Source organism: Lepisosteus platostomus, chromosome 3 (genome assembly GCF_059453375.1).
Source record: "Lepisosteus platostomus isolate fLepPlt1 chromosome 3, fLepPlt1.hap1, whole genome shotgun sequence".
Taxonomy (NCBI): domain Eukaryota; kingdom Metazoa; phylum Chordata; class Actinopteri; order Semionotiformes; family Lepisosteidae; genus Lepisosteus; species Lepisosteus platostomus.
In genome coordinates this window covers 75150251-75173139 of record NC_142613.1, presented here as the reverse complement: position 1 = coordinate 75173139, position 22889 = coordinate 75150251, and the positions used below count along the sequence as shown (strand labels likewise).

The 22889-nt window shown below is 42.9% G+C and overlaps 1 protein-coding gene across 1 annotated transcript in view; it reads left to right on the top strand.

Annotated features, from left to right (window-relative positions):
• The window catches only part of slc16a10 (solute carrier family 16 member 10), a 79626-nt gene that overhangs the window by 33840 nt on the left and 22897 nt on the right, over positions 1 to 22889 (top strand). The window contains exons 2-3 of the mRNA XM_088626826.1: positions 7607 to 7751; positions 9286 to 9712. Of these exons, the coding sequence (XP_088482952.1) occupies positions 7607 to 7751; positions 9286 to 9712 (572 nt within the window). The remainder of the gene's footprint in view (positions 1 to 7606; positions 7752 to 9285; positions 9713 to 22889) is intronic.

Below are 22889 nucleotides of genomic sequence, written 5' to 3'. Positions count from 1 at the left end.
CCCTTGTGATGTAAAAAATGTGTATAAACAAGCTGTCTACTGAAGAAAAAAGTAGACCTAGTAGATATACTTTTTTTCTTCAGTTGTTTCTTCTGTCAATTGCAATTGATTGCAGAACTTTTTAAAGAATTCCCAGCATCTGGTAGGTGAGACGAACTCCCATATTAGATTGGCATGCTTCCTTCAGTTCTACCGAACAGGAGACATGATGCTTTGTCTGTATTTACCTCATATCTGTCCATATCCTATCAATCGAGTTCTTGTCTGGTGACTGAGAAGGCTAATCAATCCTCTGTTCATTCTAAGACTGAGCTGTACATTGAGGGGGCTTGTCATGTTACAATATGGTGCTCTGGATGGAATCACTGTCTCTTTTTAGGCTGATATCTGTGTACACTGAAGTGATTTTCAATAGAGCATTCATGGCCAGGTTATACACAGTTAAATCATGACCATTTTACTATGGCATGCTGTGTCTTTTTGTGTGTGATGGAATATCAGGACGTACAGTAGGAGTGCCACTCAATTCAGCTTGCTTGCTAGGTCATTTTCCAGTTTTATTTCGTTCAAGCCTCTTTTTATTAAAAGGCTTTTCCTACCTTCCTCCTGAGCAAACTGAGAAAGTTGTCTACAGAAAAACGAAACATTCTGTCTTGGTTTTGTTGGACCCAAGAATATTGTTGTACAGAGTTTGTGATGGTTCTCTTTACCATCAAGTCAGAGACAAGTGCACATTTACAGTGGCCACCGGGAGAGTGCCCATTTAGAGAGAGTGTCAGTGGGGCTTTCACTGTAGGTGCCCTCCACATGAGGCTTGTCCACATTAAAGACGCCTGTACTGTACGTAAAGCAAGTGTGTCAGGAAGTGTAAACAGCCTGCCATTTGGAATTTTTGATATTGTAAACATTCAGTGTGGAAACATCAATTTGTTTGGATTTTTGTAGCTTGGGAAATTGTTTTGATGTCTTTCATCCTTACGCAAAATTTGCACTGGCCTTTGATTTCCGAGAACATACAGTTGGGTATTTTTAAACTGTATTTTATTACTGTAAACAGTGTTTTTAAACTGTTGAATGAACTTTGACTTTTGATATGCCAACTAGTGCTGACTAGCAGTCTTTTAAAAATGCTTAGAAATGTAAAACATTTTTCCTTTCTTTCCCAGCTTCTTCTTCCTCGCCTTTGCCTTCTTGTGCTTTTAGTATCATTGAATTTTTCACTATTCCTTGTTCACATGGATTTTCCAGTATTTTATTAGCTGAATGGCTGTTTCACAATTGGTTATTATTCCAAGTGCTTAATTGTCGAAGAAAACACCTACAGTACCAATCACATTTAATAAAATTATTTTTACCCTGAAAATGATAAATACTTAAAATGATAAAATAACATTTATAATAGTAAAAAAACTTTTGATTTTTTGGCTTGTATTTTATAAAGGGTGTGAATCATTTTTGCCGTGATTATATATTAAATATTGTATATAACTGACATCATTCATTCACAAGTAAGAGGGTGGGAAGGCAGAGATTGGATATTGAGAGTGAAAACAAGAATAGAAAAGGTTGTAAAATTCAGTTATTTTCAGGAAAAGATGTTTCTATAGTCAATAAAGATGGCTAGTGTGGCAGGTCAGGTGCACATTTCTTAAAAGCTCTCCTCAGCTTAGCAGTTTTAGCTCTTAAGCAAAATGTAGTTTTCCTGCTCTTTCTAAATTCACTTCCTTTCCAAGACAGGAGAAATTTGCCAGCGCAGCAGAATATTTCTCGACGTGACAGCTGAATATCGGCTCATGTGACGGTTTTACCAGCTGCTTGCATTTACTCAAGTTTTTTTTTCAGGGTTGAAGTTCACTTGACACTCTTACATAACAGCTGACTGTGTTGTTTCCCATCGGTGGCCAACAGAAAAATCTGCTGGGCTTTTGTTTTGTTCCCCCCCCAATGAAGTTTTTTTTTAATTTAAAAAGCCTCTGAAAACAATATGTAGTTTCACGTTTTTCTGTCAGTTAACATTTGAACCCCTCCTGTTTTGAAATGTGTAACTGTGCTGGTGGACTCGACAGAGACTTAGGAAAAACTCCCCCTGGATCCTCAGCGCTGGATCGTCAGACTGGAGCAGAATCAACATGGAGGCCCTTACACCTGTAAACACGGCCCTGAGAGCCATCCTTTTGGATTTGAAAAGAGGATTTGACCACTTTGGGGTTTATCTGTAGTCATGTCTGAGTTATCTGCTTTCCTAGCAGGTGTAAGGAATGACACATGCTTTTACTGCAGCTGTTCTAGTACTTGGTTAACTGGACCATCAGAAAGAAGGCTTGTGTTTTCTCTCTTCTCTCTTCAGCAGGGAATAAACCTGTTACTTGTTAGTCTAATAATAAATAAACCTGTTACTTGCAGCCTACGCATGCTGACGCAGCTCCCCACCTGAACTACATCAAAGAGAGTGTTGGGCTTTCCATGACCAAACCTTTTCTGCTTGGTGCTGGCTAACCGCTGACTTTAATTCATTTGCTGGCTTGTTTAGACTAATGGTTGAGTGGTTTCTGCACTTAGTCCTGTGTTTCGAAAGTACTGCCCTTAGAAGGTACAGTTCCCAACAGCTTTAGAGTCCTAATCTGCAGTATAAACAGCCTGTCCTCTACCTTGCTTACACTTACTTTTTACTAAACAGTGCAGCTCTGAACAACTAAACACCTACAGTTCTTAGTACAGCTCCCCTCTATCATGGGCATTTTTATAACACGTAGTTCAGGTGGGGAGCTGCGTCAGCATGCGTAGGCTGCAAAGGAACAAGTAATAGGTTTATTCCATGCTGAAAAAAAGAAGAAAGAAAACACAACGTTTCGGCCATGGAGCCTTCTTCAGGTGTGAGACTTCAGGTGTGATTTTTATAACACGTTGTCTCGGGAAGAGAATTACAGTGTATCAGATACTCCCAGAATTATTCATTTTTGTTATTCAGCAGAGATTCATTTGGTTATATCTCAGGAAACACACATTGGAAAGGACGGTTCTGAAACTGGTACAGGATTGATACCAGTTGTATATCATATTCAGTCTTTTAAGATCTGAAATGAAATTTCAAAATATGCTCTAAACAGAAAATAATAAATCAATTAGGCTGACAATACAGTTTCCCCCACGTACTAGACCAGGGTTGATAACTACATCTTTAATGAAAAAGACCTGACCATTTCTGCTAATCATGAGGTGAAAAGTTCACATTTCTTTCTTATAAGCCCTGGACAATTTCGGAGGAACTTTTTAAAGGTTTCCAGTTTTCAAACTGCTGAGATGCATAAGAAGTGGAATTATAGTTCTAGCAGCTCCAATAGATCAGTAACTAGTAAGGAAAGGATAAACTGACCTGTTTTATAATTTCACACTCATACTGTATTTCTGTCACAATGGTAGCATTATATCTATAGTAGTTCAGGTGGGTAGCTGTGTCAGCATGCGTAGTCTGCAAAGGAACAAGTAACAGGTTTATTCCATGCTGAAAAGAGAAGAGAGAAAACACAACGTTTCGGCTATGAAGCCTTCTTCAGGTGTGAGAAAGACAGGGCAGACAGCTGAGATTGAATAGCACAGGAGAACACAGGCTGGGAGAGGGGAGGGGGCAGGAGAGGCAGAGAGGCCACTCAGGAAGTGCAAAGTGGAGAGGGGTGAAGAGAGGGGTGAAGAAAAAACCTGCATGAGAATAGAGAAGATTACACGAAAATAAGTCTGTCATTGAGAAGGGGAAGATGTGAAACTGGTTTCAAGATGAGTTTCGTTTCTGTTGTGGGAGTTGAGAAACCCTTCTTTGAGAACAGAGATTGATCAGTGTGATCATGGCCGTCTGAGGTGAAATGAGAAACTGTGGGCTTGGAGAAGTCTTTAATCTCCACAGCCCGAACATGTTCTCTGAAGTGGTCTCCTAGTATCCTTCCAGTTTCCCCAACGTAGATGGCTGGGCATTTTGTTGCAGGGGATACAGTAAATAAGGTTGCTGGAGGTACAGGATGTCATCTGGGTAATCCAGAATTGACCTGTGTGGCCCTGAATGAGCGTGTTGTTAGATATGTATTTGTAGGTGATCCAGCGAGTTCTGTTGCAGGGGAAGGTGCCTGGTGGGGATGATTGCGGAGTGTGGTCAAGGGAGCTGTGAGCCATTTAGTAACAGCACAGTCTGTGAAAGGCTTTTAGTAGTTTTGGAATCTAGTCTTTTTTGTTAATGAAGATCCCAGATTTACACTGAGATATCAACATTTCAGAAACTTAATTTTTTCCAATTTGAGTATTTCCTGAGTATACTGATCTTATTTGTACAGCGCTTACGTGAGACTTTCACTGTCCAAGATGAACATTAAATACAGTACGATTACCGATTGACAGGCAGGTGTGTTTTTTTGCCATTAAGTCTTTGATATGCTGTATGTTTTGGCCTAGACTGCACAAAAATATATTTGACTTTTCACGGTCATCTCTTTTAATGTCATAGTTCCAAAGCTGCCATTATACTAAATTATTGCCCAGATGATTATTTTATATGACGTCTAATGCTATAAATATAAATGAAAGGCATTAGGTCTCAAAATAAAGGTATTTTTGACATTTCCTTAAACTCTCAATGAGTCCCGTCTGAATGATTTGGCCTCGAAGGTAGTTTACAGTATTCCTTCAGAATCACAGGTGCTGCTCAGAAACACCATTATTACATCTACTGTGGTCATAAACCCACAGCGCCATCTACAGGGGTGGAGGGCGAAGTCTTGGATAAATCTGTTGACAGCTCGATGATTCATATGATCCATATCAATGTCTTTCTCTCATCCGTAACATTTCTAAAATTCCTATGTGTAACATAAATGAGAAAACAACACCGGATTCAGATTTGAGTGGTAACTCCTATTCCTCTTGCTTTTTTGTTGTGATCTGTGGCCCTAATTCAACACCATCCGTCTGGCTATATGTGAATACGGTATGTGACATACTGTACCAGATAGAAGTGCTCCCTTCCCTTGCTGTCAGACAGCCTCAGAATTAATGCGGTTTTCAGTTTGGAAGACAGTGCTTTGCTAGGCTGTGGAATTAACAGTAACATGGAGTTACAGTATGAACATGTGCTGCCAATGTGCTAATATGAGCTAGAGTTGCAATTCAAATTAGGCAACAACTACAAGGTCAGACAAAGAGATGCCTCTGACCTGAAAACCTTTGCAGCATCACAATTTACAATAAAACTCCTTTTGGACAAAGTGGACAGGAGGATATTGGGCGACCGCTGGCAGAGCTGCAGATGATGAAACTTCGTGCATGGGGCAGATGGTTTCAGTCCTTTTGTAGATAGAAAGCCTAGATCCTGAAGGATTGTAAGTGGTAGGTCTGGTCATTAGCAGTGATGACAGAGTAGAGCACAAAATAGAGTTCAGAGTGTCTTGAGCACTATGGACTAATGCCATGTTACTTTAAACAGCATAAAAAGGACCTTTTTTCCTATCCTGTTCTTCTTTGGTGGTCTAGCACAGGTTGGTCGGCACTTCAGTATGAGAAAAGTGGCTCGGGCTCAGAGATGAGAGGTGCTGTCCTCTGAGACAGCTGCTGGGCTCAGCGCCTGATGTGGAAGGAGCGTGGTGATTTTCTCACTGCTCATAAAACCTGAAAAAAGGGTCAGTTTAATGAAAATGGTGTCGTTGTTTTCCCTAGTATTCACACAAACAGTGACTGCGCAGACATAATAAATCAGATCATGGTCACTGATTTTAAAATGATGTCAAGTTCATTGTAAATAACATGCACTTGTGCATCTTTCAGTGAGCATCATTTTTGATGTGCCATTGTAATGTCATTTCCCAAGGAAAGGATTCTGAAGAATTACCCAGTCTACCTCATCTGTAGGTGATATGACAGTAAATATGTGACAATGTATGAGTGACAAATCATCATTATAAAAGAATATACTAGACCACATCCACCCTTTTCTGTTCTGAACAAGCTGTAAATATCCCTAGTTATTGTGACATCTGAGTTCTGTTATGATTTGCAAAGACACTAAATTCAATGATTACTTTAAAAATAAAAATAAAAACTAAAAATACAAATTACTAAGAATTATTTGTACCTAATTTGGGATTAAAGATTTTAAAATAATTCTTAATAAAAATGTCTGAAGATTAATTTGCACCCCTCAGCTATTCTTTGATATCCATTTATTCCTCTTATGTAATGTTTTTTTAGTGATGCAATAAAAAAGGATTTCAAAATACCAAACAGCGGCACTTTGATCCACACAGACTGGGTAAATGCTGATGATGAAACTTCCGAAGTGCACGCGATGTACTAACTGACAGACTATAGCTCTACCCCTCCAGAAGCCTGTTTTTTTCACGAATACATTTTGTCAGCTAAGAGTTTAAGTCACAAACTTTAAAGCTAAAGGAAAAATTTGTCCGTGTCTGTTTGGAAAAGAGTAATATTGTCTCCCAACAGAAAGTAGCTACTTCCCCATTGGAGATGAATGCGCAAAACCCAAGTCTAGAGAAAGACATTACTCTTTAAACATTTTCACTGAATTAAATACCGATTACATGTGGGAGATATACTGTATGTTTCTTGTGTTGAAGGAGCAAAGTACTACAAAATGTCTCACAACTTTCTCCGAATCTCATTTCATTCTATGACCACGGTATCCCATTGTTCCAGTTCTTCCAGTTCCCAGTCATGTATTTTTAAAATAAATATACAGTGTATCTGATTTGAATAATTCTGCATCTTAATACTGAATTATTTAAATGATGTCAATTAGCTGTGTGTTTGACAAGGCAAAGGAACCTTTCTTAACAGAGCACTGGAGTTCCCATATCATTAACAGCAACAGCAGGCATATTCATTTCATTTATTTGGAGACGGCACGTGTTTACAATACATTTTATTGAGTGTTGGAGGACATCAGGTGTATCTATTAACTTCCATGTCAGAAATAACGGATAGGAGGGCCCGGATGAAAATAACGTCTCTGCTTGTGCAACAGCTGGGGGTCCTCTGCCTAGCTAGGTGTCAGGGATGGCGTTAGGAGCACCTGGCTGGACCCTATGCGGCGCTGAGACTGTACTGTAGGTAGTAGCTAGGGATTGGCATCCAAATCCCAAAGCTAAAGTGCAAAAGTTGAAGTCGAGGTAGAAGAACCAGGTCGGGTATCACAAGAGTCAGATCGAGAGTATCCAAATCCAAAACGAGAAGCGAGGTAGCCAAGGTCGGGTAGCCAGAAATCAGGTCGAGCGTAGTAGTGCGCACCAGAGAAAGCCCAGGGTAATTCTCACTAGCGAGCGGAGTGAGAGGGAATAAACAGGGAAGAGCGTGGGAATGCGGTTCGTGACACTAGGAGAGAGAAGATGTCTTGAAACATCATGATAATCTATACCTGTTCCCAGCTGAAGAATCTTCTTTACAAATTACGTCAGGAAACGAAGCCACGCGGAGTCATCAAAAGTAAACGGGGCTCGTCAGTGTGTGAACACACTCCCGTGTTTTCATGCAGTGGAAGGCCAGGCCACTAGACTGTGTTCGGCTACCTCGCCTCGCCTCGGTACTGACCTGACTTGTTGTGCTCTGACCGCAGCCTGGGTGGGCTCCCTGTCCATGGGAATGATCTTCTTCTGCTCGCCGGTCGTCAGTATTTTCACGGACCTGTTCGGCTGCCGGATAACTGCAGTGGCTGGGGCCGCGGTCGGCCTGGTGGGGCTGTTCGCCAGCTCCTTCGTCAGGTGAGCTCTCTGTCTCGCCGTCTTCCTCCTGTGTGCAGCCCTTACTGGGGGGGTCACATCTGAATGTACAGCACTGGATTATACCGTTCATTTTTAAATATACCACTCGCCTCTCGAATAGCTTACATGGGGTTCACGTGGAAGCTGGGAATTCAGAAATCAGTGTTTTGATGAAGCGTGCTCAGAACATGCGTGACTTTGTCAATGCACAACATTTAGAGGGAGGGCTCGTGGTTGAATAAACTTTTGAACGTGGCAGAAAAGCCAGACAGAATCGTTTTTAGTTGGCACTTTTGTTTTGTGTCCATTGTCCCCTTGGTTCACTTTCCTCTATCTTGATTTCCGCTTGAGGTAAGACTTCTGATTTACACAGCTGTACCTTGTAGACACATAATTATACTGTTAATTAAGACTAATTAACCTGTAAGGCATAGCCTATCTGTTCTCTTCTTTTTCACTAAACGTCTTACAGGCAATTCTTGTTTTTTCACATTAGAGTGACAGAGGAATTCACATTCTTACAGCTATTTATAATGAGGACTTGGACTCACGGCTTTTTTTTCCAGGCTCTTCTTTCTTTCTCTAATAATTACTTCATTTTGCAGAGCTATGGAGTCCCTGGGGTATGAAGTTATCTATAAGCCCAGTTGACAATCATTTTGACACCAGGGCTTCTTCTATTGACATGATTCTGTACTGGCTTCAGATAAACACTTAGTAGCAGTTACTAAGTTACTAAGGGAAAGGGCACCTGAATATTTTCCTGGGACAGTATTTGTATAGGTCTCCTGCTGTTTGTCCATTATTTTAAATTACACATGTTTTACTCTTGCTGGATGATGGCTCTATCCTGAGTCTCTCACAGCGGCAGAAAAAGATTTGACTGGCTGGTCCGACTGCATCTGAGATGTAGCTGGTTCTACGTGGGCAGTCATTTGTGACAAAAGTCTATAGCATCAGGTTTGAAACACTGTGTTTCAAATCACAATCACCCACATTTGGGCCCTTTCTAATTAAAAAAAAGTCATTATAATAATAATTAGTGGGGAGGAGAACAGAGTGATGAAGCCAGTTCAGATGGTGATTATTAGGAGGCCATGATTGGTAAATGTCAGGGGGAAATTTGCCCTGGACACCAGGGTTACACCCCTACACTTTTCAAGAAACACCCCAGGGTTTTTAATGACCACAGAGAGTCAGGACCTCGGTTTTACGTCTCATCCGAAGGACGGCGCCTTTTTACCCTATAGTGTCCCCATCACTATACTGGGGTATTAGGACCCACACAGGCTTCAGGGTGAGCGCCCCCTGCTGGCCCCACTAACACCTCTTCCAGCAGCAACCGTAGTTTTTCCCAGGAGGTCTCCCATCCAGGTACTGACCAGGCTCACAGCTGTTGGGCTTCAGGGGGCTGCCAGCTGTGAGCTGCAGGGTGATACAGCTGCTGGCGATGGGGCGCAATACCAGCCCCCGAGTCAATAAAGAACGATCTCGCCAGCGAGGCCTGGTTTCCTCTCTCTCCCCGCTTCTCCAGCTCCCTGGGCCCGATGTACTTCACGTACGGGATCGTGTTCGCCTGCGGCTGCTCCTTCGCGTACCAGCCCTCCCTCGTCATCCTCGGGCACTACTTCAAGAAGCGCCTGGGGCTGGTGAACGGCATGGTGACGGCGGGCAGCAGCGTGTTCACCATCGCCCTGCCCTTCCTGATGTCCCAGCTGCTGCAGCGGCTCGGCCTGCACCACACCCTGCGCGTGCTCTGCGTCTTCATGCTGCTGCTCCTGCTGGCCAGCCTCACCTACAAGCCCCTGCTGCCCCAGCCCGGGCGGAGCAAGTCCGGCGGGAGGTGTCCCCCCATGAGCAAAGTCTTCAACGTCAAAATCTGGAAGTCCCTCGGCTACCGGATCTGGGCCTTCGGGATCCCCGCTGCGCTTTACGGATACTTCGTGCCTTACGTCCACTTGGTGAGTCCACCATCCTGTCCTCGCTGATCGTATACGCCGGCCTCGTTTTCGTCACGTGGAGCTACGGTTTGGTTTTCCTCGCTTGTCCGTGTGCTGCTTCCTTTGCTGCCAGTGTTTTTTTTCCCCTAATTTCAGTTCGGTGCTGGGAGACATTGGAAACTAGGAAGGTAAGAGCGGTGAAAGACGATGTAACGAGAGCCGGTCCAGGCTCCCGCGAAGCGTAGTTCAGGACCCTGTGCAGACACATCATCTGGGAGTAAGTGGAGAAGGACAACAGGGAGGAGATGACGAGGATCAGGACGGGTTGACAGACGGGGGGGCGTGACGGCGGTGATCCGGTGCTCAGGGGGCGTGGCCAAGGCAGACAAGTCCATAGAGTCCAGGGGGGAATCCGAGGCGAAGGTCCAGGACCGGGTGATCCAACCAAGACGGCACAAAACAAGATTAAAACCTGGAACGGGATCCGGGACAGGGAATAAAAACCAGGGTGACGAGGCCAGGCGCTCCGAGCCCCGGTCTCAGACGTGATGAAGCCTACGCCGTTGGGTCTCTCCTGGACCCGCTGGTAGGTGGGCTTCCGGGTGTCCCATTGCTGAGCCCAGAACAGTGAGAGCTCCAGGCTGAAATAAGGAGGGGCAGAACAGGGGGCAGGTGCAGGGAATGAGCTAAAATACGAAAGAGCCGGAGCGCCCTTAAGAGGAGGGATGACGATCGTGACACACAAGAGGAGGCTGTTCAGCCCATCGAGGTCGTGTGGCAGCTCCAGCTGTTTCTGGAAGGAAGCCAGGGCATCGTCTTTGGAAATATAGCTGGGCAGCTTGTTCCACACTCCCACCGCCTACTTATAGTGACACAAAGAGAGGTCCGAGGCTTTTAGAGCATCTCACTACTACTCGACATTTTCTTGGTGACTCAAACCAATAATAGTAGTGATTTTGAAGTGATTTCAAACTTTTAATTGTATTGAAGTCTAAGGGATTTGCAGTAGATGGACTGTTCCACTGTTTGGGCAAGTGACAGTGTGTTTTTTTCATTCATATGCAGGTAGGTGGAGCAGGCTATGGACAAGTGAATGAGTTGACAGAAAATTCCTGCTGCACAAAGAAATCCTTCTAGCTAATGCATTGTGAGTCAGCAGTAACACTTAAAACCAGACTTGAATTTCACAGGAGGCTTGCAGTGTGCAGTTAAAGGTACAAAAATATGTATACGTAATTTAATGCAGGTTACGAGCCAAACAGCAGACGTGTAGATATTAGTCAAATACATCAGTTGAAAAATCAACAAAAAGAACTGCAGTAATATATCCAAGTGGAGACAGAGGCGTGCATTCATTCTTTTGACATCGGGAAATGTGAAGTGTGATCTTAGTTACGCACAGAGAGAAAGGACATAAAGACGCACTTTGTAACAGTAGCATGGGGACTACAAAAGGACAAAAGGCTGGGGGCCAGATTATTCTCTACTAGAGGTCAAATTTCTGACCTCTCAAATTACTTTCAAGGCCAGACTGGGAGGGGCAGGGTTAGCTCGCCTCTTGGGTTACTCCAATGGCTAGGCTTAACAGGACTGTCTTGTCCTAAGGTAGGATAGGAAGTGGAGTTCTCAGGCAAGAATAGTGCCTGTGGCTGCTAGGTTGGGTGGGAGAAATCCCTTCAGCATACCAAAAAGACCGGAGAAAGCAACAGCAAACCCGGCCGCTGCTGCTGTGCCAGTGGTGCCAGGGTTGGTAATGGAGATCCGTCGCTGAACAAACAGCATCAGCCAGGTAGGTTAGCGGTCATGATCGTCATCCTTCCTCTAGAGGGCGCTCCGACCCTTTTGTGTTAGGTTCATTATCACGTTCGCCTGCCCCCTGTTCCTCGTATATTATTTAAACCCGGTGCTCCGGAAGCTCGGCGCTCTGCACTGGAAGACGGACGCCCGGAGGGCCCGCCTAGCATCAGGTCACCCCACGTCCGCAGCTTGAGGGCACAGGCTTCCGAACGGCGTCCTGGCCAGCTGAGTCCGGGGCTCGGTGCGCCTGGCCTCGTCAGTCTGCTTAAACCTCCTGTTCTTGTTCCGGATTCCGCTCCAGATTTTAACCCTGTCTCGTCTTGGATGGAGCACCCGGCTTTGGATTGTGGACTGCCCCCGGATTTCCCCCTTGGACTGTTGTGGACTTGTTTGCCTGCGCTCCCCTCTTGCACCTGGATCACTGTCGGCACCGCCCCCTGTTCGCCATCCCTCTATTCCTTGCCGTGTTTTCCCTGTAGCCCTTCTCCAGCCACTTCCGGGTTATACCGTCTGCACAGGGTCCTAAACTAGGCACTTCAAGGGGAGTCAGGACCGGCTCCCGTGACATTAACTAAGTCAGGTTTCCCTCCTCCTGTAGTTTTAAGTAATGTCTTAAAATACAGTTTATCAGTAAATAAGTACGTGAAGAAGAAGAGAAAAGGTTGAGTCTTCTCTCTCCCGGAAGAGGTTTATGGTTCTGTGGTTTGTACAAATCCAGGAAGAGGGTTGGGCCCCATGTCTGGCTGTGAAGAGCAAATGCAGCCCTGTGGGCTAAGGCTGCCTCTTGTAATAGAGCCAGTTACAAGGGACCCTTGTGTGTGTGGTGTAAGACCTGTGGTCTGTGCTCCTGGGGAACCCTGCGGTAAAAATACTGTAGGCCGGGTTACAAGGAAGGCAGTAGCCCAGGTCGATCGTCTGGCTCGGGAGAAGAAGCCCTGTCTCTGTTCGTTTACTGACACGTTTCCTCTCGGAGGGGAGGGGGTTTCACAGAGATCAAACAGATGATGGTTTTGAAGAGAGCTCGTCTGGTTACGGCTTTAATTAGAGGCTGCGAGAACACGGCTCGCCCTAGTGAGTCTCGACCCTGCAGGGAGCGAGGCTCTGTACTTCAGCATAGAAGACTCTGAGTAGCATTTTCCCTGAGCAGAACCCCCCCCCGCCAGGAATGTAGAGAAGTAATCCGGTCTCGCGTCCTGTAAAACGGCCCTGTTCGAGCCGGGAGGCCGCGAGCTGTGGGCTGAGTGACAGGGGGAGGTTGCCTTGGCGCCCACGCTGGCGACGAGCAGGGACCCAGGTACGGAGGCCGATCGACCGCAGGCAGACCCTCCTTGCTCAGTTAAAACCTGTGATTCTCACATTTTTGTGTTATTTTATCATCTCAAGATGCTAATTTCAAGCTGCTTTAGTTTTAGACATCGTTTTAAAATGAATGTATCTTCTGATCTTCTGGGTTTAGACAACCTTAAAGAGAAAAATATAAATAAAATATATTTTAGAAATACTAATCTCTCAATATAAGTACTACAATAATTCTATGGCATCAATGTATTATTTTCTGGGATGGCGTGCGTGTGTGTGTGTGTGCGCCCTGAGATGGACTGGCGTGTCTGTGTTTGTGTCTGTATGTGCCCTGAGATGGACTGGCGTGTCTCAGAAAGTGATATTTTTTTTTCAATTTTTTAATTTAGAGAACAAAACAAACCATTTTACATATCATCACCATTACTCAGCCTTAGTAGTTCAGGTGGGGAGCTGCGTCAGCATGCGTAGGCTGCAAAGGAACGAGTAATAGGTTTATTCCCTGATGAAAAAAAAGAAGAAAGAAAACACAACGTTTCGGCCGCGGAGCCTTCTTCAGCCTTACTTTTACAGTACACTTTCAACTGTTCATCTCAAGCAAAAATGGTCTATTCCTATTTGTTCCCTTAGTATTTTACAATTACATAACTTTTAAACAAACTACTGTATACAGTATACATTCAGAATGAGGAAGATGTATACCTTTATGAATATGAAAAGGGTGGAGACTATATAAATGTACCTTATTAATTTCCAGTTATTTTGTATCTCAACAAATTCAGACCCTAAAGGTTTAATGTACTTCACCCATCTAGACCAATATTTGACAAATTTATTCATTTGTAATTTAAGTGAAAATGTTAATGTTTCCATTATATACATTTCATTTATTAATTCAATCCAATCATTGGGAGAAGCCACTTTCTCGTTATAGCTTTCTTCCCTGTTGATAAAAGGATTCCAAACAAATATAAAACCATATTTCAGTTGTATTTTGTGAACTGAGCAGACAAGCAAGTGACTTACACTTGGGGTAGACACAAAGCTTTTACTCTGTGTCCATTATTGATTTCCAGAACACAATCCAGGTGCTCCATAATGTGAATTGCGTGGGGGTGAGGTACAGTAGAACTTACAGGGAATATGAAAACGTGCTTCACAAGGCAGTGCTGCCAGTCATTAACAGCAAAAGGATTTTGATTCTTATTTCTTAGCCTTGCATTCCCCAATCTCATTTTCATGTTGGATAACTATCAGAAAGAGCTGATATGTTTTCAGTAAACAGTCTCTGAGTTCTGTTTCACTGACTTGGCTCAAGGTCAAGGTCAAAGTGTCAGAACATCCTGGACTGTTTGTCTCAGAGGCCGGGGCATTGTTTTGGAGCATTTTGAGGGAAAGATCCCCTGTATTGAGAACAGAAGGCAGCAGCCTGTCCCCATCCATCGCACTTCCTGAACTCTGCCCCATTAACAGCACTGGGAGAGGAGGGATCAATGTTGAAAAACAATTACAATTGTAAAGTGCAGGGATAATGAATTAAGTGAGAGTTCAGCTAGATCTCCGGGTCACCTAGTGGGCACAGAATGAATGTCTTTTTAAACGTCAACTGTGCAAAGGTGGAGGGAAGTTAAGTTGTTGTTGTTAAGTTGTTGTCCAGAATAGAGCATCTTGGGGATACATTTATAAAATGTTTAAAAACAAACTTTAGGGCATTCTTTATGCTTTCAGTTAAAATTCTGGCTTTTATGACTTCTGACCTGGTGCTCTTTTGATGTTGTCTTAATTTCTCCGCCTTGTGCCACAGTTGGGTCGATGCGAGCTGCCCCTCTACCTTTAAAACACTTGTACTTGTCTGAAAGACTGCATGTGTGGAACACCCAGAAAAGTGTTGCTCCACCTTCCAATCAGAACCTACAGCTTCTTCGTTTAACCATGAAAATTAATTCCTAGATCAATGTCATTTCCAAATATAACTGCTTTTAAACCCACTGCTGTTAGTATTATGCATGTACCTAAACCTGTACAAAAAGTTACATTTGCTCAAGAGTGGGCAGCATAATGAATTGAACACATAGCGAGTAAATGTGGGAAATTATTAAACAGCAGATTAATCGTTTATAGATATGTGCTGCATTCAGCTGGTTTTAACTGAAGAGAAATATTCGTAGTACAACTTCACTGATGCGAATATAATATAAGACTTACACTGGACACTTTATCCAAAGGAGGAGATATCTGTCTTGGTATTGAAACATTATTGGTCTTTCAGTGTAGTTAAAAAAGTAAGTGAAGGAAAGTGTTTTGAAGTGCAGTTAAGAACATGGATATAAAGGTTGAAAGCAGCAGAAAGCCACGTAGATCATCTTGCTTATTGGGTAGTTTAGTAGCATGTGCTTAAGTCAAAACAGCCTCTTCATCTGATTCAGAAGGAGCTGTGTGTCTCAGGCTAGTGTTTTGTCAGAGGGTTGGAAAGGGGCCTCCTTATGGGCCCTTCAGTATTTTTCACAGTGCAGATGGCAGATACTCCCCGAGATCAGCTCGGAGCAATTATCAGCACCCTGCCTGCCTAAGAGACTCCCTTATCTCCAAGACAGGCCAGGTCCAGGCCAGAGTGCACGCTGAAATATGAACAGCCTGTTAGGGCCAGGACACCAGATAGTGAGCCATGGGCACATGGATAAGATGTTCATTCAGGGGTCTCAAGTAGCGCAGTCAAGTAGCTAAGAGTAAAATGCAAGGCGACACATGGAGCAGGACTGAAGGTCCTGAGTGTGGGCTGCAGGTTCAGATCTCTCATGTGACACGTCTGGAGTAACAGTGTGCAAGGCACCTTGCTCTAATTGCTGAAGCAAATCGCCTGCTGTATAAATGTATAGAGTGTCGTTGTGGCTCATTATAGAAAGGAGAATTATAGACAAGACCTGACACTCTCTGGGCCACTGTCTGTATTTTCTTAATTGTATGCAGTTTTTAATGGTCTTTTATTGTTTGAAGTGTTATTTCACAGAGTTGTGTTATTACCAAGATTTCTACAAAGTTTAGAATTAAAAATGATGGAATGAAAAAAGAACTTGAGCTCAACATTTTCAGAAAAAAGTAACATACAGTACACCGCATTTACTAAAGGATAAGTTTAATGTCCTGGTTAATGTTTTCCCCTTTCATTACTGAAGGAAAATACGGAGAAGCTCAATTTATTATCTAGAGATGTGATGACTAGTTTCTGGTGATATAATTACCACAGCAATGGCAGAACCAGATGCCTTATTAAGCTTTATGTTAAATAAATTTCCCCAGCCTGAGAGTAGTTAAAATATATGTTCACATATATTTGCTCTTTCTATTTGCTTGAAAATTTTTTTATCTATATAATTCTGCAAATATATATTAAATGTATGTGTTGCAGGCCTCGTAGTCTGACTGATACATTGTAAGTCAAATGGGCACATGAAGTAAGAATGACGTTGCAGAACATGGAAGCCATATTGCTGAGTTTAGGTCCTTCATGTTAAGAAAGTTGGCAGATAAAAGCAGGCGGCATACCTGTTGCTTGACTCTGGTAATGACAAGTTTAGCCGACTGAAAGAATTTGTGACATTTCCAGACAAGCTGGACATGGGAATATGCGTTCTGTGATTGGTGTATCATGCGAAAATTGTCACACTAATTTCACACTGCAGTGTTCACACTGTGAATAATCCTAAACCATGACTGGCCATTCATCATTCTGTGTCTAAGTATGTGTTCTGTCCCGTTTCCTGTCTTGACATTTATGGTAACACAAGCAGTTGGCTGGGCCTGTGCTTGGATTATAAAAAGCTCTGGAAAATGATTGTAGTGGGGAGAGCAGAGTAGATGTTGCATTTATTCTGCTCTCCAGATTGCCGTGAAAATAGACTTTCACCTTCACAGCCGCAGTGATCTGCACTGTGACTGGACATGCCGAGGAATATTTGTTTGCTTTGTACTAATTTGTTTTATTAATTATTGTTTTAATTAGGTCAGCTATACCCAGAGAGTTCAGCTACGATGAAGGACTGCAGTTTAAGCTTAAACTCAAGATGTATTTATATTGTATTGTATAAGGACAGTGTGGCGTGGTGGCGCAGGGGTTAACATTGCTGAGAATACTGTATGTTCTTCCCGTGTTTGCCTGGGTTTCCTCTCACAGTCCAAAGACATGCTGGGGGGTTTATTGGCTTCTGGGAAGATCGGCCCTGATGTGAGTTTGTCTGTGTTGGAGTCTGTGTGTTCCCCACACACACAGTGGTGTACATCGCACCCATTGCTTGCTGGGATAGGCTCCGGCTCCCCTGTATTCCTGCGTTGGATGAATCAGTTAGCAAATGGATGGATGGGGATATAGGGACAAGAACGAACAGACCCTGCAGGTGGGGAAACAAAGAGGAGGAACAGGCAGACAGAGGCTGTGTGGGGGTACAAGGGGAGCCGAGGGACTGGACGTGAGCTGAGGGACGGTGTTTGAGACAGCGCTGCTTACAACAGTCACCCCTGTCAAATAGTTGTGTGCTCTTCATGGTATCTTTGAATGACTAGAAACAGCCGGAGAAGCTGTTTGTTTCTACTGATGCTTGTCACGGACATGAATCAGATAAGAATTACTGCTGTGGCCTCACAGTATCTGCTTACATGTATCACTCTCTTATCTTCTCACTAGGAGTTCTATGGCTATAAAATAATATCTCTTGTAAAGCTCAGCCTACTGGCTAATAGGGAGGAAAATGCTGAGCTATGCAGCAGTTTGAACAGGATTTAAATTCTTTCAGGTTTCTACTCCAGCAAACAGTCATGTTAAAATTCCAGGGACCTGCATTTCGTTAGTATTAGTGAGGACAGTCCCAGCCGAACTATAGTAAAAACAGAAAACTATTATTATTTCACAAAAAATCTTCTTAATAGTGATAGCTTATGATTTTCCATCATTTGATTATTAAATAGCCTGGATTATCCACAAAATATCTCTCAGTTCAAGTTTAAACAGCTGACTGCATGTAGGGTATTCTCAAACAAGTAGTACACTGTTAGGTCATAGGAACTTGTTCAAGGATAGCTGTTGGTTATAATACACAACTTAATCTCTCCAAGGCCTGCCACATAGTATTTCACAAGGACATATCATATTAAAGGGGTCATTTCTATCTGCTTTTTCCAGTTATTTTCTCTCTGTCTACCCTTTTGTGTGCTAATGATTACTTAAGTGATTCTGCAGCAATGATTCTTTCACACAGCGTGTTCCTGGGAAAAGATTCCCTTGAGGCTGAATGTGAAAAGGTGACGTGGACCTTTCTGCTTTTCTGCAGAAAGTTTCTGCGTTCATGTGCACTCCAGAACACTGTCATACCTGAGATCATAAATCCATATAATCACTGATAGAGTTCTTCTGTAATCCAACAGCACTAGCGGTGGCTCTGTGGCTAAGGAAGGTTGCCGGTTCAAATCCGACAGCCGGCAGAGGAATCCTACTCCGTTGGCCCCCTGAGCAAGGGCCTTCACCCCAACTGCTCCAGGGGCGCCGTATAAATGGCCCTGTACTCTGACCCCAAGTTACTCTCTCTGTCTGTGTGTCTCATAGAGAGCAAGTTGGGGTATGTGAAAAGAAGAATTCCTAATGCAAGAAATGGTATATGGCCAATAAAGTTATGTTATGTTATGACAACAAAAACAACCTTTAAAATTGCAGTTGGCCTTCCCTGCATCAAGTACAATTGAGTGGAACATCAAAGTCCAGTGAAGTGAAGCAGTTCCTCCTTGTTTTTCAGTCTCCTGGGACCCAACCTCATCCGATAACATATCTTTTTATGGTGGGGCTGCATGTGTGCTTTTGTGACAGCTTGATAAAAAGTCAGGCTAAGCCTGGAATTTGAAAGTAATGACTCTGACACTTTTCACTGTAGATAAAAGCAAACACAAGAAAGGCCATTTGAAGGAGCTGGGATATCAGCTTTGACTACATGGCCGCATAGATTGTTCCAGACTCCCACAACTCTTGTTGGCAGAAAAGTGACTCCTGTTTTTAGTTTTAGTTGCATTTCCACATAGTATATACTAGTATCCTTTGGTGTGTTTTTCTCTGTTAATTTAAAAGAAGTCCGAGGGGCTGAAACTTTGTCGGTGTGTTTGAGGATTCTGAATCCTTGAGGCAGATCTACGCACAGTCTTCTCGGAGCAAGACTAAGAAGTTGAGCCAGTAGTTACAGGAAATTTGTTTAAGCCCAGGAGAGTATCTGCAAGTATCTGCTTGCTTTATTCAGGTCTGAATCCAGAGGAGCAGCATCTTTTTCAAAATGTAGTGAAATCTGTGCTGAAGTTGTTCTCAGTATTCAAAAATTCGAAGTCATATTACTAATTTATACATTATTCTGATTACTTGATCTTATTAACTTAAGTCAAGAGATGTTACATTCGGCCCTTTTAACTGCATATATCAACATTTCATTTACTCTTTTTCATTTGTGTTCAAAACATTTTATTTGGTGTCACAATATGTGACTACCAACACTTGCCTGGGGTAAATTAAGATATGCTTAGTCCAAAACAATATGGTACACAGTTCATGTAAAAACATTTGATGTAACATAGTATATACAGTACAGTATGTAACCAAATGTAAATGTCTGTAGGTATTAGAACTTACTTTCTGGAATTTTATATTTATATATAAATTCTACACTGATTACATTACCAGCTTTGAACTATTTTTATAGTCAGTTTTTTAGTAATGGTCTTAACCTTCACTGAAAGGTTTTCTTGATTTCCCCAAAAGCACCTTTGGAAGCAGGACTCTCGACAACTTTATTGTGAAAACTCGCTGTTGTTTCTGTACCTTGTGTTTTCCATCGTTTCAAAGCTTACACCTGTGAAGCGTGCAGTGAAATCTGTCCTATAATGGCGTACGTTTTCACCTGATCGATTTCTTTTTACAAGCTTTTTAACGCATAGCAATTTGTTCTCATGAAATACAGAGAATTGCTTTAAATCTAAAAAACTATGCAATGTGCGTTTTAGGTTTATATACTCTGTTTGTTGCGAAAACATCACTGCCAAGTTAACTGCCCCTACCGTAATATATGTGATAGAGCGACACCAGATTTTCAATAGCAACATTTATCATGGTACCTGAGCAGTGATTGTGGATGCGCAGTTATAATAATAACAAACTTTATTTTATTTTAAAGGCGGCTTCTCAAAGGGCTTTACAGGATGACAACAACAATAAATAAAAATAATACACAAGATAAAACACAATTACAATATACAGAGGAGACATGGATGGTGGTAATAAGAAGAGCAGAGGGGTGAAGAATGGAACCAGTTAAGTAAAGGCTTTTCTAAAGAAAAGGGTTTTGAGTCTGGATTTGAAGGAGTTTAGAGAAGGTGACTCTCTGATATCCTTGGGGAGAGAGTTCCAGAGCTTGGGGGCATAGCAGGAGAAGGCCCTGTCACCCACAGAGTGTAGATGAGCTTGGGGGACAGTAAGGAGAGCAGAATTAGAAGAGCGAAGGTTGCGAGGTGAGGAGTAGGGCGATAATAGTTCAGACAGGTACTGAGGTGCAAAGCCATACAGAGCCTTATAGGTGAGCATAAGGAATTTAAAGTCTACATGGAATTTGACCAGAAGCCAGTGCAAGGACTCCAGGACAGGAGTAATATGATCACTTGCACTAGACCTGGTCAGGATTCTGGCTGCTGAATTTTGGACATACTGCAGTTTGTTCAAAGTAGGTTTAGATACCCCAGCGAGTAGAGCATTACAGTAGTCAATTCGAGAGAACACAAATGTGTTGATCATCTTTTCAGCCACAGTTAGTGATAGCATAGGGCGTAGTCTAGCGATATTTCTGAGGTGAAAATATGACAATATCCTGCACATGTGGGTCGAATGTTAAGCCAGAATCGAATATAACCCCAAGGTTTTTCAATTTAGATTGAACCTAGTACAGAACCATCTTCAGATAGGGTTACAGGACTGGCTTTACGAAGTTGATGGGGGGTGCCAATAAGCATGACTTCAGTCTTGTCGCAGTTAAGATGAAGGAAGTTTTGAGTTATCCAAATTTTTATGTCAAAGATGCAATTAGAATAGAGACAGCCGCATCAGTGTCAGGTTTGGTATGGATGTACATTTGAGTATCGTCAGCATAGAAATGAAAGCTGAGGCCATGTGATCTAAAAGCTGACAGCTGTAAAAAAATCAGATGGTGGCATTGGCAAAAACTGTGATCTAGAAAACAACAACGACAGTTCAGCAATAACATCCAAGTCCGTTCATAAATAGCTTCTTTAAGCTTTAGGTTGTTGCTCAGGTTTATGAAGTTGATATTTCTGCTGTCTTCGTGAAGACAACAAGTCTGCACATGTCTAAAATAATGTGTTTGCCCCCTTTCTAAGTTTTTGCCTAAATCCTTTTGAATTTTCGTTTGCCATTTCTACGGTGTTAATCCTCCTGCATTATAATCTCCAAACTTCACTAGTTCCCTGACAATACCAGGATCTAGATCCCTGGGATAAATGAGGAAATCCGAGCCAGGAGCTGTCGGCATGTGCAGACTGCGAAGGAACAGGTATACGTTTATTCCACCCTGAAAGGAGAAGAAAAGAGACGCAACAAGAAGGTTGCACAGCCAAAACTTTGTGTCTGTTTTCTTTTCCTTTCAGCGAGGAATAAACCTTTACCTTAATTGGGAAGTGCGGCGCATCTGTCAAATGAGTAGTGGAACCCAAAATAATAATAATAGTAATAATAATAATAATAATAATAATAATAATAATAATAATAATAATTTCTTACACTTATATAGCACTTTTAACCTGTCTCTATATACAGTATGAACAGAGACCCCAGTCTGTACACCCTGCCAATGAATTACTTCTCAGGTTTGCCTTATTATACCAATACCGATCATCTTGTTGGGACATGGGCTCTACAGACACATTATCAGGAAAGAGCTATTAATTATATTTTTTAAATAGCTTAAATTAAGGTTTAGTTTGCTGTATAAAAATGAAGTAAAATAAAGTGTATTCTAGATTTAGGAATGGATATAGACTAATTATTAGTGAGTGTCTAATTCAGTAGTGTATGATTTGGATTTATTCACAGGAGAAGCTTGCAATGCTATCTTGCAAGGTATAATGCTTTAATTCCCATTTCATAGTGTTATAATCCCAGTTTTGCACTTAAAGTCAGTCTTAAAGTCATCAAGAAAGTAATATTTTTTCAGTGAAAACCTGGGAAAAGTAACTTTTTTTCAAAGAAAAGATTCTATGCTTTGGTGTCTGTTACTGTATATTTAAACTAAGTCATTTTCTCTCTTGTGCTGTACATCACTCTGGTGTTTCTACAGCACAATGAGGGCTTTGCGGACCAGGGGTGACCAAAGGGCAGTCATCAAGGGCCGAAACACTTCTCCGGTGTCTTAAATCCATCCATCCATTTCCTTGCTGCTTTATCCAGCACAGGCTCACCGGCTCACCGATGGATTGGTGCACTGGGGACAGGACACCAATCCATCGCAGGGCACACACAGACTCAAACACACTGGGGACAGGACACCAATCCATCGCAGGGCACACACACAGACCCCAACACACTGGGGACAGGACACCAATCCATCGCAGGGCACACACAGACACCAACACACTGGGGACAGGACACCAATCCATCGCAGGGCACACACAGACTCAAACACACTGGGGACAGGACACCAATCCATCGCAGGGCACACACAGACACCAACACACTGGGGACAGGACACCAATCCATCGCAGGGCACACACAGACTCAAACACACTGGGGACAGGACACCAATCCATCGCAGGGCACACACACAGACCCCAACACACTGGGGACAGGACACCAATCCATCGCAGGGCACACACAGACTCAAACACACTGGGGACAGGACACCAATCCATCGCAGGGCACACACAGACACCAACACACTGGGGACAGGACACCAATCCATCGCAGGGCACACACAGACTCAAACACACTGGGGACAGGACACCAATCCATCGCAGGGCACACACACAGACCCCAACACACTGGGGACAGGACACCAATCCATCGCAGGGCACACAC